At 50.2% G+C, this 14,000-nt stretch overlaps 1 protein-coding gene across 5 annotated transcripts in view; it reads left to right on the plus strand.

Annotated features, from left to right (window-relative positions):
• MCPH1 (microcephalin 1) overlaps window positions 1-14,000 on the plus strand; it is a 1,335,298-nt gene that overhangs the window by 457,693 nt on the left and 863,605 nt on the right. The window contains exon 10 of one of the 5 annotated variants that reach the window (XM_085610825.1): window positions 13,495-13,563. The exons of the other annotated variants lie outside the window; for them this stretch is intronic. Within the exon in view, the coding sequence (XP_085466951.1) occupies window positions 13,495-13,548 (54 nt within the window). The 3' untranslated portion in view covers window positions 13,549-13,563. Of the gene's footprint in view, window positions 1-13,494; window positions 13,564-14,000 lie in introns of those variants that run through there. 5 annotated transcript variants of the gene reach the window in all.

The following is a 14,000-nucleotide window of genomic DNA, read 5'->3' on the forward strand; positions in this document are numbered from 1 at the left end:
AAGATATTAGTTACAGAGTCAGTTATTTTCCGACGAACGGAAAGCGGAGTCAGAATGTTCATAGGGTTCGGGGATAGGGCAGCTGGAGCAGATGAAATAGTAAGGGTGGGAGTAGCAGGTAAAGCAGTTTGCGTAACGACAGGCAAAGGCGGAGCAGGCGACCCAGGAAGAGGGGGTGCCAAAGGAACATTAACTACGGGAAGGACAGGAGCTGGAATCAAAGGAAGTGGAGCAACTATTCCAGGCTGACCAGCAGCTGGTTGTACAACAGGTAGTAACTGTGGTACTGTAATACCCTGTGCATACGGTGGAGGTGAATTCAACAGGTAAGACAACAGAGGATCCTTTTCATGATCCTCCATCGGCTTAGTAGGACAAGATGGCAATACAGGGTAACATTTATCAATTGCCAAATTATATTTTCTATTTGCCATCTCCATTGCTTTCTCAGTCTCGTTGACATGCAGCTGCCTAGCAGACTCCATTAAAGTCAACCCTTTCTCTTTCTGTTCTTTCTTTGTCTTCCTAATTTCTCTCTGTTTGGCTTCTTTGCGCCATACGCGAAAAGAATCAAACATTGCCGGCCGGGCTTTTCTCTTAAACAACTTCTTTTCTAGATTGTCTAGTATTTCGGTTTCGAAGCTACCATGCGGTGGCCAACTAAGGACACCATCTTTTCTGGTGTAACGGACCCATACTTCATTATACGTAATAGGACCCACACCATGTTTACAATAGAGCTCATATGTAGGAGTTCCAATCGGAGGAACCGAACACGAATCCTCCAACCGGGAATCCCCGTTGCAACATAACCAGGACAGGAAACAATTACTACTGGTAGTCATGACAAACAAAGACAAATTCCAACCAAAATGCGCAGAGAACTTAGGCCTACCAAAATGAACCAATACCAAAACAAAGATTATCTAAACAAGAGCAACCAATGATAATCTACGAATTCAAAAACAAACGTATCTAGACAACCAAACTGAGCGCGACCCACTTAATACTTAACTGAAATGTGGAAGACGTCACCAAGGAGAACCCATCTACGTCTCGCCGTACTAAGGTCTGCACCTCGGGTCCAAGACAGGGCGACAGTCAGGGCAACGGTCCTCTGTAGCCGTCTGGGAACGGGAACCCTCGTGGAAGAGATCGTCGGGCCACTTTTACGACATGCAGGGATCGATGAAGCGGGGTACCTCCCTCCGGAATCTTCACACAAAACTTCTCGAACTTTTCAGGCTTTGGACCGGTACCGTATGACGTCGCCCAACGTTGGGCGCCAATTTGAGGTTCTGGACTTTTAAGAGTCCAGAGGTGTCAGGGAAACAACACCCAAAGACCCCTGAGTTCCTCCTGTCTCGGTGCACAAATAAACAGAGACACGGGCTTCTCGATGGTGGCGTCAAAGACCAAGGTTTATTTACTGCAGGGACACAGAAGTCATAGGAACCACACAGCGGCAGAATCTACGAGACTGTTCGAATTGCATTAAGTGGGTTGTTCCTTAAATACACGGAAAATGTCTTTAGGCAACATTACACGAATATTTCTCATGCCCAACCCGGTATCCCAAATAAACAGTAAATAGACATCAAACAATAATTAGTCGTAGGTTTTCGGTATTCGATCAGATCCCCTTGTCAGTTTTCCATTCTTTACCCGATCCTCCCCATCATAAAAATCGTAACCTCCCCATTGTAAAAGCCCAGAAGGAGAGGAGCAGAGCCAGGTGCGAAGGATTGAAAAGTAGGATAAGAGGTGTTTATGGATCATAAACGGGCATGGCTACCGTCTTCGGCCTTTCAGTCAGGACAATGGACACGAGAACCAGTATAGCAGGACTGGCCTCAGGCAAGGGAGGCAGCTTGATTCTGCCTAGTCATGCAGCGTCAGCCTTTCTCGGGGCTTGAGCTTACGTGTCCTTAACAAGGTGACTCTGTCGGGGTCATTGCCCGTTCATTGGCTATGTGAGGGCAAGAAACAAAATGGATGCCGTAACTAAAATGGATGCCATGACTTTACAACAGAATGCCCTATTTCTCAGTGAATTCATGCTAGTTGCGTAGCGAAAACACTGTCATGTATGTAATGGATCATTTGCGGTTCATAGGTACCAAAATCGTGTCAGTACTACGATACCGATTTCACGGGTTCGGATCGCTACAGAACCTCAGCATCACCGGGCTGACATAAATTTCCTACCACCCAGCATTCCCCAGGGTCTCCTGATAAATATGGTGCCTCACTCGTGTGGGAGGCCCAAGTACACGCGACAGGCAAGGGCCCAAAACATATTGAGGCGACATCAAAATTGCCTATCTCAAAACGACCTGGTTTTGCAAGAGGGGTCACCTGGGTTTTTGGCCCCGTGCTCGGTGGCCATGTAGGGAAACCTACCAAACCCACACATTTCTGAAAACTAGACAACCAGGGGATTCCAGGAAAGTATGGCTTGCGTGGATCCCCCAACGTTTCCTTTCCCAGAATCCCCTGCAAACCTCAAATTTAGCTGAAAAAATCACTTTTTCCACACATTTTTGTGTGGGAAAGTTGTGGCATCACCGGGCTGACACAAATTTCCTACCGTAAGGGGGGCAGAAGGTACTCCCTGAGGTAATTTTAGGCTCTAGAGGAGGGAGTGAGAATAGAATATAAATAAGGGAAACCTCTAGACTGGCCTATTTAATTTTGAAAAGTGATCTATCAAGATTCTACATTACCAAATGTTCCTGCTACATATCATGCAAAATCCTCATGTAGTTTTGGACAACAATTTATTAGTCTTTTTTGAGTTTTTAAACAACAATTTATTAATCATTTTGTAAACATCTTTTGTTCAACATCATAACGTGTGTATATAAAAATGTTTTTTTAGTTTTTCTTCTTTTTTTTCAAACAATGTAATTACTTTTGCTCATTTGATTTGTTGTGAATACTTAATACACTAAATTTGAAAACACGACATCCTAGACATATAAAATCCCATCATTCGACGATACTTACATACTCATATATACCCACATTCATACAGTAATATGACTTTCTATCTAAGAAAAGAAGAACAATTAAGAAATAAAGAAAAAAGGGACCCTAAATATGGTCTCAAAAGATGTCATCCGGTGAGCTAGATCATATATTTCTCGGTGTCACCATTGTGGGAGATAACAATCTCCGATGTTACTTTACTGGAAACAAATTCGCGGTCAACGCACGTTTCAGTGGGAGACCACCTTCTTCAGGACAAACAAATATTACAAAAGTGGTAAGATATGTACAGTTTTTCAGGATGTCTGTAAGAAAAAGGGAGGATATGGTAATGTCAGCAGGTGGTATGGTAACGTATTCAATTTCAAGAGGAGATACTTCCTCATATTTATATTTAGCATCAGTTACTTTAATTATTTTCTACTTCCAGTGCAACATCATGCAGTGAGTGCAACCCCTTGCTGGGTGTGACGGTTCTCCGAAATGAGGAAAGTTTACAGAAAGTGTGAAAGGACCAAAGGGTTCCCACTGTGGTTAGATATGTATATTCCCCTGGGTCTCCCGATAAAAATGGTGCCTCTCTCATGTGTGAGGCCCACGTACCCGCGACAGGCAAGGGTCCAAAACGTATTAAGGCAACATCAAAATTGCCTATCTCAAAACGACCTGGTTTCTCAAGGGGGGTCACCTGGGTTTTTGGCCCGTGCTCGGCGGCCATCTAGGGAAACCTACCAAACCCACACATTTCTGAAAACTAGACACCCAGAGGATTCCAGGGAGGTAAGGTTTGCATGGATCCCCCAACGTTTCCTTACCCACAATCCCCTGCAAACCTCAAATTTAGCTGAAAAAATCACTTTTTCCGCACATTTTTGTGTGGGAAAGTTGTGACATCACCGGGCAGACACAAATTTCCTACCACCCAGCGTTCTCCCAGGTCTCCCGATAAAAATGGTGTCTCTCTTGTGTGTGAGGCCCACGTACCCGCGACAGGCAAGGGCCCAAAACGTATTGAGGTAACATCAAAATTGCCTATCACAAAATGTTTTGGGCCCTTGCCTGTCACGGGTACTTGAGCCTCCCACACTAGTGAGGCACCATTTTTATCGGGAGACCTGGGGCTACTGCCCCCATCTCAGAAAGACTGTAATGATTGCGGGTGGTGGGGGCATGGGCATGCCCGTTTTGGGCATCCCCCCCCCCCTTATTTTTATATCCTAAAAACAAATCCCTGGTGTCTAGTGGGCTTTTTTCCCTAAGACTAAATTGTGCCAAATTTAATTGGGGGGAACAAAGGCCCTTGCCCAAGGGGCCGCTCCCCCCTCCCTAGTGTCTAGAGCGAGCTTTGACCCTGTCACCAGGCAGGTCGCTCCCCCCACCCCCCACGCAGCCCCCTGTTGGTTGAACCTCCGTTGCCGCTTTTGCCGCCTGACTGCTCGCTCCCTTTTTTATTCTGTACCCCTGCGCTTGGCTTTCTGTGCCACTTTGTTTTTTCATTCTGTGCCCCTGTGTTTTGCTTTCTGCACCCCTGTGCTCTGTTGTCCCTCTCCCGCGTCTATTCCCGCCGTTTTTTCCCCGGGTTTTCCCTCGCCGCTGAGCCCCTGCGGCCCCGCCCCCTTCACTCCCATTGGCCGCCCCGCTCCCACCTCCCAGCTGCTCCTCCCTCCCTCTGCCCTCATATGGAGGCCACAAAGCGGTGGTAGAGAGCGACCTTTGACCCGTTCACCAAACAGGTCGCTCCCCCCATCCGCCACGCAGCCCCCTGTGGGTTGAACCTCCGTTGCCGCTTTTGCCGCCTGACTGCTCGCTCCCTTTTTTATTCTGTACCCCTGCGCTTGGCTTTCTGTGCCACTTTGTTTTTTCATTCTGTGCCCCTGTGTTTTGCTTTCTACACCCCTGTGCTCTGTTGTCCGTCTCCCGCCGTCTTTTCCCGCCGTTTTTTCCCCGGGTTTTCCCCCGCCGCTGAGCCCCTGCGGCCCCGCCCCCTTCACTCCCATTGGGAGCGCCTAAGGCAAGCCCGTCTGCGCCCGTCCGCGCCCGTCCGCGCCTGGACCGCACCCAGCGCCAGAACCCCTGGACCCCGCACCCCTCGCAACGCCAGACTGCACTACGACGCAAGCACCCTCCATGCACTCAACACCAGACGAGACCACCCCTGCTACCGGGCCACCCCGAAACGCACCCAGGGGCCTTTCACCTGCCGGAACTGCAGATTCACCAGCATCCAACCCTCCACACCACCAGCCAGAGAACCCAACCACCTCCGCTGCATCCTCCTCAACACCCGCTCCGCTCGCAAGCATGCCGTCGAACTCTGGAACCTCCTAGACTCCACTGCCCCCGACGTCGCCTTCCTGACGGAGACCTGGCTGAACGCCACCTCAGCACCAGACATCGCCATAGCCATCCCACAGGGCTACAAGATCCCCCGCAGAGACCGCACCAACGGAGTGGGAGGAGGAATCGCCATCATCCACAAAGACTCCATCAAAATCTCAACGAACACCGATGACACCCTCACCATCGCCGAGGACATGCACTTCCAGATCCACACCGACCCCAACACCACCCTCAGAGGAGCTCTCATCTACAGACCTCTCGGACCCCGCCCACAGTTCAGTGACACCATCGCCGACCACATCAGCACCCACGCCCTCGCTTCCACGGACTACATCCTCCTCGGGGACCTGAACTTCCACATCGAGAACAACGACGACGCCAACCACCGCCCTGATCGACAACCTCGCAAACCTCGGACTCAAACAGCTCGTAACGACACCTACTCACGCCGCTGGACACACGCTCGACCCCATCTTCTCCGCAAGCCCCCACGTCTCCTTCACCCACACCACCGAACCACACACCCACAGATGCGTCCACTTCACCTTCGGAAAACCCACCACACACCACCGCATTCAACAGCTACCACGCCGCTGCTGGGGCAAGGTCACCGAGGACCAACTGACTACCGCCCTCGCCCTGAGACCACCCACCGACCCAGACACCGCCGCGACCAACCTCACACAGTGGATCAACGACTGCGCCAACACCCTCGCCCCTCTCAAGACCTCTACAACCAATCACACCAACAAGAAAGCCGCCTGGTTCACCGAGGACCTCCGGATCTCCAAGCACACCTGTCGGAAGCTGGAAAAGAAATGGCTCCACGACCGAACACCAGACAACCACACAGCCCACCTTCAAGGACCGCCTAGACAACAATGCACACAACACCAAAGAGCTCTTCAGCATCGTGAAAGAACTCTCCAACCCCCGCTCCAACACCAACGACATCCCGCCATCTCAAGACCTGTGCGACTCCCTGGCCACCTTCTTCCACCGCAAGATCATCGACATCCACGACAGCTTCAACTCCGACCCCCCCGCACCCACCACCGAGTACAACACCCCTGCGACTACCACTCGCACCAGTCGCCTGACCGTCTGGTCCAGCGTCAGCGACGAAGACACCATCAAAACCATGAACTCCATCCACTCCGGATCCCCATCAGACCCCTGCCCTCACCACGTCTTCAACAAAGCCAGCACAACCATCGCGCCCCACCTCCAGAAAACAATCAACTGTTCCTTCGAGACAGCAAACTTCCCAGAAAGCTGGAAGCACGCCGAGATCAACGCCCTTCTGAAGAAGCCCAAGGCGGACCCCAAGGACCTCAAGAACTTCCGGCCCATCTACCTGCTCCCTTTCCCGGCAAAAGTGACCGAGAAGATTGTCAACAAACAGCTGACCCGCTACCTCGAAGTTAACAACATCCTGGACCCTTCCCTATCCGGTTTTCACAGCAACCACAGCACCGAGACCGCCCTCATCGCCGCCACTGACGACATCCGGACCCTGATGGACAAAGGAGAAACAGCCGCCCTCATCCTCCTGGACCTATCAGCAGCCTTTGACACGGTCTGCCACCGCTCCCTATCAGCACGCCTCCATGACGCCGGTATCCAAGAGAAGTTCCTGGCCTGGACCACATCCTTCCTCTCCGGCAGAACCCAGAGCGTCCGCCTCCCACCCTTCCGCTCCAAAATCACCGAGATCATCTGCGGCGTCCCACAGGGATCCTCCCTCAGCCCGACGCTGTTCAATATCTACATGGCCCCCCTCGCCCACGTCGTACGACAACACAACCTCAACATCCTCTCCTACGCCGACGACACCCAGCTGATCATATCCCTCACCGAAGATCCCCTCACCGCCAAAGCTAACCTCCACAGAGGAATGAAGGCCGTAGCCGACTGGATGAAGGACAGCAGACTGAAGTTGAACTCAGACAAGACAGAGGTCCTTATTCTCGGACCCACCCCATCAGCCTGGGACGACTCTTGGTGGCCCACGTCACTAGGCACAGCCCCGGAACCCACAGACCACGCACGCAACCTGGGGGTCATCCTCAACTCCACTCTCTCCATGACCAGGCAAGTCAACGCCGTCTCCGCGTCCTGCTTCAACACCCTCCGTATGCTCCGCAGGATCTTCAAATGGATCCCCCTCGACACGAGAAAAACCGTTACCCAGTCCCTCATCACCAACAGACTCGACTACGGGAACGCCCTCTACTCGGGAACTACAAACAAGCTCCTGAGACGACTCCAGCGCATCCAGAACGCCTCGGCCCGACTCATCCTCGACGTCCCCCGCCGCAGCCACATCACACTCCACCTGAGAGGCCTGCACTGGCTCCCCGTCAACAAAAGGATCACCTTCAAGCTCCTTATCCACGCACACAAAGCACTGCACAACACCGGACCCACCTACCTCAACAACCGACTCAGCTTCCACACCCCCACCCGAAGCCTCCGCTCAGCCAACCTCGCCCTCGCCACAGTCCCTCGCATCCGAAAAACCACCGCCGCGGGCAGATCCTTCTCCTACCTCGCCGCCAAGACCTGGAACACTCTCCCCACCATCCTACGACAGACCCAGGACCTGCTGGCCTTCAGAAGACTCCTCAAGACCTGGCTCTTCGACCAGTAGCACCCCCCTCTCCCCAGCGCCTTGAGACCCTCTCGGGTATGTAGCGCGCTTTACAAATGTAGTGATTGATTGATAGTGGGTGGATCCCTGCTTGGGGATCGCCCTCCTGGGGAGGGGTACCATTGGAAAGGAGAGATTCTCTCCTTTCCCACGATACCCCTCCCGTCTTTCTACATGCTCAGGGGGCTGAGATAGCCCCTGAGCACGTAGAAAGGGAAACTGAAATGAGCCTCTTGGCTTATTTCAGTTTCGGTTTCACTGAAATGACGTGCGCGCCGATCGTCATTTCAGGGAAACCGGGGGGGGGGGGGGGCCTCGGGAGCGGGGGAAGCTCTTCCCCAGCTCCCGAGGGTGTGAGAGTGTAAAGGGAATCCCTATGGTGCCCGCACCAGAGGGATTTCCGGGGCCATGTGTTATGACGGCCGGGACCCGTCATGAGCACACGCCCACCTTGTCTCATGAAAAGAGTATCCGCTGGATCTCCTTCATTTAATCTGTGGTATGAGGGCCTGGTTCAAGTCGGCTGAGCAGAGGGCTCTAGTAGGCAGAGATAGTTGCATGAATCCCAACAAAAGGAGGGTTCCTTCCACATTCTTGCTCTTCTAAACAATGCACAAGGCTTTAAACTGTGTGCGTTTCTCAATAGACAACCAATGGAGTTTGTGGAGGAGCCCAGCGACAGAACATAATTTGGGATGGTAAAAGAGTAATCTGTCTTTTCACAGTGCATAATTTGGTAGGGCAATGATCTGACCTGCTTCAAACATTCAAAGTATTCAGCACTTCTGCAGTCCATCACTTGCACTTCGACTTTAGAGGACACACCGCTGGCTCGTCCTCTTCATTAGATCCTTCCATGATAGTGTTTAGGCTTAGCCTGGAGCAGTTACTCTCCAGATCCATCTTTCTGCCTAGCATTGCTCCTGGCTTCTCCTTCAGCCCATAGTTGCTTTAGCATCTCTCTTGTGGCTGTCTCCATTCCTCTCTCCTTCCTTCTTCATAGGTACCCATCCATCCATATTCCGGCAAGGTTGATCAGAGCCTTTAGTGCCATTACTCCCCCTTTCAGAGTCCACCTTTTGTACCGGATGTGACTTATCCATATAATTGACCTGACTAAAGGTTATGTTCTTGTCCCAACAAAGTGGAATACCAGGTCCTCCATTGTCTTCCTGAGGAGTTGAGTGATGGAAAGAAATAGTGGTTGGGTAAGAAGGTAGTGGACCCTAGATGACACCCTGCGCATGTGGGTTGCTGAGGTTTATTCTGTACCTGCTGTGAACTTTAATACTAACTTCTCAGCACTGGGAACCATGGATTCCTTGGTGCCAAGCTTTTATGGCCAACCCTGAGTAGCTACAGATGAATCTGCAAAGACAGGATGCACAGTAAAAACCTTCAAGGCTACTTTACAAATGCCTGAATGAAAGTACAATATTCTTGTGGAAACGTTTGCATCTTTTTTCGTCTGAGAAATATGCAAAAGCAATATATGTGAATAAACTAAAGCACCACGGAAATGCACAATTGTTTGCCACCCCAAAAATAATACTGCCAAAAAAGTTATTAAACGACAGCACAATAAGTTGGCCTCTCCTGTCTCCACACCAGGATCTTACTCTATTAGCTGAATAGCTTGTTACACAATTCCTTTGCTAAATGACTAACACTTCCCTTGTTCAAATGTACTTTCCTTCGCTTCTAATCTTTCTTTTTCCTTGCAGCCAAACGTTATAACTGTTGCCCCTTAAAATTTTCATGATCAGCAGGGCCGGACTGGCCATAGCGGGCACCGGGCGTTTCCCCGGTGGACCGACAGTGTGAGGGCCGGTTTTGGACCCCTGGTGGTCCGTTTTTGTTACCGGGGGCCTGCAGTATCCGCCCCCTGTAACAAAAGTCCCCCCTACACTCCCTCCCTCTTGTGGCCAGTATGACTCAATTGCCAGGGCTGGTTTGCGTTCCCAGTCCGGCCCTGATGATCAGTAATCATCTACTCTTTCGCAACAATTTTAAAACCTGACCTTCTCAGCCCCTTCACAAATCTTTTTCATTCATTCAGCGAAAAAATACTTACAGATCAACAGGGCTTCTTTAAAGGTACATACGACCTTGACATTAATGAGAATTTACAACCTTGACACTAATGAGAATAGCAAAAACTACTCCGGCTTACAGATGGAATGATATGAAACGGAATTCAGATTATCGACTACTGTTTTTGGTCTGATAAAAATACTACCAGGAAATCCACAGACCACTGGATAATATCATGCATTTCCTGAATATTTACTTGTTCTGAGGTTTACATTTCCCACATAATGTTTGGGTTGGGCTGTTCCTATTGGAGCAGGGTCAAGACTGATTTCCATATGGCTGGGTATAATCGGAGGTACCATGGTGGGCAAAAGAATGATGACTTGGAATGCTACCCGAGCAATTTTCAGTGGTTAGACTTGTTTCAAGCATCATTCCATCACCTTTAGTGTGTTTGATGTAACGTCATAATAGGCCAAGGGTATACCCAGATGTTGACCTCTAACTCACTGTGCCACTGGAACCAAGCTACACCTGACCAAAGAGCCCCATTCAGGGCGAAACCAGTTAGGGGTTGTTTGTGTTTTGGTTCAGAGAGGACTTGGCTTGGCAGTCAGTTATTGCTGGACTGTTCCGATTGGAGCGGGGTCAAGACTGATTTGCATATGGCTAAGTCTAATCCAAGGTGGTATGATTGGTGTAGGACTTGGCCTTTTTTGGCTAAAGTCCCTAAACTTTAGCTTTTCCCCTAGACCTTGTTCTGACATAGTGTTGCCAACTTAGATGCTTTGGACACTTTGCCACTGCTAAACAGTGTCAAAGTGTAAGTGTTCCCTGTATAAAGTAATGATAATTGGTTGTCCATGAATGGTATGTGTGCCTTACTAAGTGAAGTCCCTAGTAAAGTGCACTATGTGTACAAGGGCTGGTAATGAAACTGCTACTAGTGGTCCTGCAGCACTATTTGTGCCACCCACACAAGTAGCCTTAAAAAGGGAACTCAGGCCTGCCATTGCTGGGCCTGCGTGCAGTTTGTTAAATTGCCATGTTGTTCTGTCAAGTGCATTCACTTGCCAGACCTTACCCTTCCCTTTCTGTGTACATCAGACACTCCAATGGTAGGAGGTCTAGGGTACCCCTGGACAGGGTGCAGTGCATGTGAAAGGTAGGACATGTATGAAGGTGTGTGTCATGTCCTGACAGTGAAATCATCTCCATTTCGTTTTTCACTGTTGAAAGGCCATCTTGCCCATAGGATAGAATGGGAAGGCTGGGTAATATGTTTTCCAGCCTATCTTCCTAAAAGCTTAAGATGGAAAGGTGAAGTTTAGTATGCCTGAACTCACAAGGTAATAACACATCTTTCTATGTAGATGGTTTTTGCATTGTGTGTTCAGAAGCCACTCTTTTAGAAGTGGCTGAGTTTTTATGCTCTAACATTTCTGTGTGTCTCTGCCTGGCTGTGGATTGACTGTCTGGATTTGAAAGCGATAGGATCTGGGGAATGTCTTGACCCAGGGGAGGAGTTGAGACAGTAACAGGCTGACCTGCATCTGGATTGTTGGGGGAAGAGAAGCCCTTAGAGGTGAAGAGGCCTCGGTTGCTGCCATGAAACAATTGGCTCATCTCCTGCTGAGGGATTGAGAATCCAGACCCCCACTAATCAAAGGAAGAAAGGTGTCACTGGCAGGGAGGCACCCAGAACTGGTTTGAACAGGGGTCAGTGCCCCCTGAAGCACAAAGACTTCAAAGCCATTGAGGGGTAAAACTATGAGAGCTGAAACCCCTGTACTTTGGAGAATGGCTTGATGAAGAGTGAACAAGACTGGAGCTACTTCATGGTCTAGAGGACCTTTGCCAAGGAAGTAACAACTGAAGAGACTGAAGGATAGGACTGACCCTTGCTGTGTGATCCTGGGGCTGGCCTGCAGTTTGCTGTTTCAACCAAGGAAAGGCTAAAGGGACTTTGCTGTGTGCTGTGTCCCCCTGCTTGAAGGACTTTGTTGTGTGCTGTGTCCTGAAGTAACTATCCCCAAGGGTCTGAGGTGAGCTGGCTCCCTGTTTGGAAACACAGGAACAGAAAAGTTTCCAGGAGAGTCTCAGCGACGCTGTGGGAGCATGCCTGTTGCAGTCTGAGACCCTCGTAAGGACTGCCTGTGATTGTGCGCGCCTGGTGTCTAAGTGAGTCTCAGTGACGCTGTGTGCATGTGCTTTGTGCAGCACTGAGACCTTCAGGAAGATCGGCCCATGATATGAGGCACCTGGAATCCAAGCAAGGATCTGCGATGCTGTGTGTGTGTGCTTTGTGCAACCTGAACCCCGTTGTGAGGATTGTCCAGTGATTGTGTGCACCGGAATCCAAGTGAGTCTCATCGACGCTGTGAGCGTGTGCGTTGGGCACTGTGAGACCTTTGTGAGGATTTGCCTTGTTATCTTGTGCACCGGAAACCAAGTGAGTCTCATTGACGCTGTGAGTGTGTGCGTTGTGCACTGAGACCTTCGTGAGAATTTGCCTTTTGATCGTGCGCACCGGAATCCACGTGAGTCTTACCGCCGCAGTGTGCGGGTGGGTTGTGCACCGGGAGACTTTCGTGAGGATTCGCTGTATTGTCGTGTCGTGTCGTGTGCACCAGAGTAAAGTGAGTCTCAGCGACGCTGCGCTTGTGATATTCGTGCAGCCCGAGACCTGTGTGTGGAGTACCCAGTGAACTTGCACCCGGAGTGAAGGAAGACTCAGCGACGCTGAGTGTGTGTGCTTTGTGGCAGCCTGAGATCTTCGTAAGTGGAGCGGCCCGGACCGGCAGTCCCGGAGGAGCTGTGTTGCCGGCCCGAGCCGCCGTTGCCATTTCACAAAGCTGCTTGGAGGCCCAGCCGCTGGATGAGGAGAGGAGAGTGGATTTGTGCCCCCAAGGGTAACGTGTGTCGACTCCTGGGGCGTGGCACGGGCTCGGAGCGAGATGCTCTCGGCCTCTCTCTCGTGTTGGCAGCGCAAGCCTCTGCTTCGGCTCGTATCGCGGGCCGTATTGCCAAAGCTAGTGGCGGTACAGGGGCTGGAGCGCGAAGCTGCACTTTGGAATTACATCGTACTGTGTTGGGGGCAACTGTGAGAGGCTGACTGAAGGTCAGAGGAGGAGGCGGAGAGACCGCCTAAGGCCCGGAGATCGGGCCTGAGTTTACTACGTAGTAATCCATTTCTGAGAGCAGAGTACCTGACTGACGTATTACACATAGCAACATTTCTGTATAACGAACTACTTGATTGTCGTATGACGCATTGCCTTGTTACTGCATAACGAACTACCTTAATAGCGTATTGCGCATTGTATTATTCCTGCATAAAGAATTACCTGATTAGTGTATACGCATTGCTTCATTATTGCAGAACGACATATCTGGTGTTTGGATTACGCATTGCATTGTTTTACCTTCCAAAGTGCCTGATTGTTGCGTTACGCATTGCATTCTTTTCATTGCAGAGTCTGATTGCTACGTTACGCATTACAGTATTTTTACATTGCAAAAGTACCTGATTCCAGCATTACGAACTGTATGACATGTGATTAGGAGTACAGGAGAATGTTTAGAAGAGCTCATTGGCATCGCCAGAATTTACATGGGCTGGCTAGCCTAACAACCAGCCAGGAGAAATATTACACAACCTCATATGTTGGTTTTTTAATCGTGTGCTCTCATCGTATATCTTTTTACATAAAGTTTATACTCATTTTATAAAACTTGTGTGGAGTCTATTTGTGGTGTCATCATTGGATTATTGTGAGCGTGGTTGCGAATACTTTACACATTTGCCTTGAAGACAAGCCTGGCTGCTTGTGCCAAGCTACCAAGAGGGTGAGCGGGGCTATCTAAGAAGGTGGCCTTCCTTTAACTGACATTGGAACACTGGTCTACTTGGCCTAAGGTACCTACCTCAACCAACCAGGGATTCCGGGTCTAACAATGGGCAAAATACCTATGATGGGTT

The sequence above is a fragment of the Triturus cristatus genome, chromosome 6 (assembly GCF_964204655.1).
Source record: "Triturus cristatus chromosome 6, aTriCri1.1, whole genome shotgun sequence".
Taxonomy (NCBI): domain Eukaryota; kingdom Metazoa; phylum Chordata; class Amphibia; order Caudata; family Salamandridae; genus Triturus; species Triturus cristatus.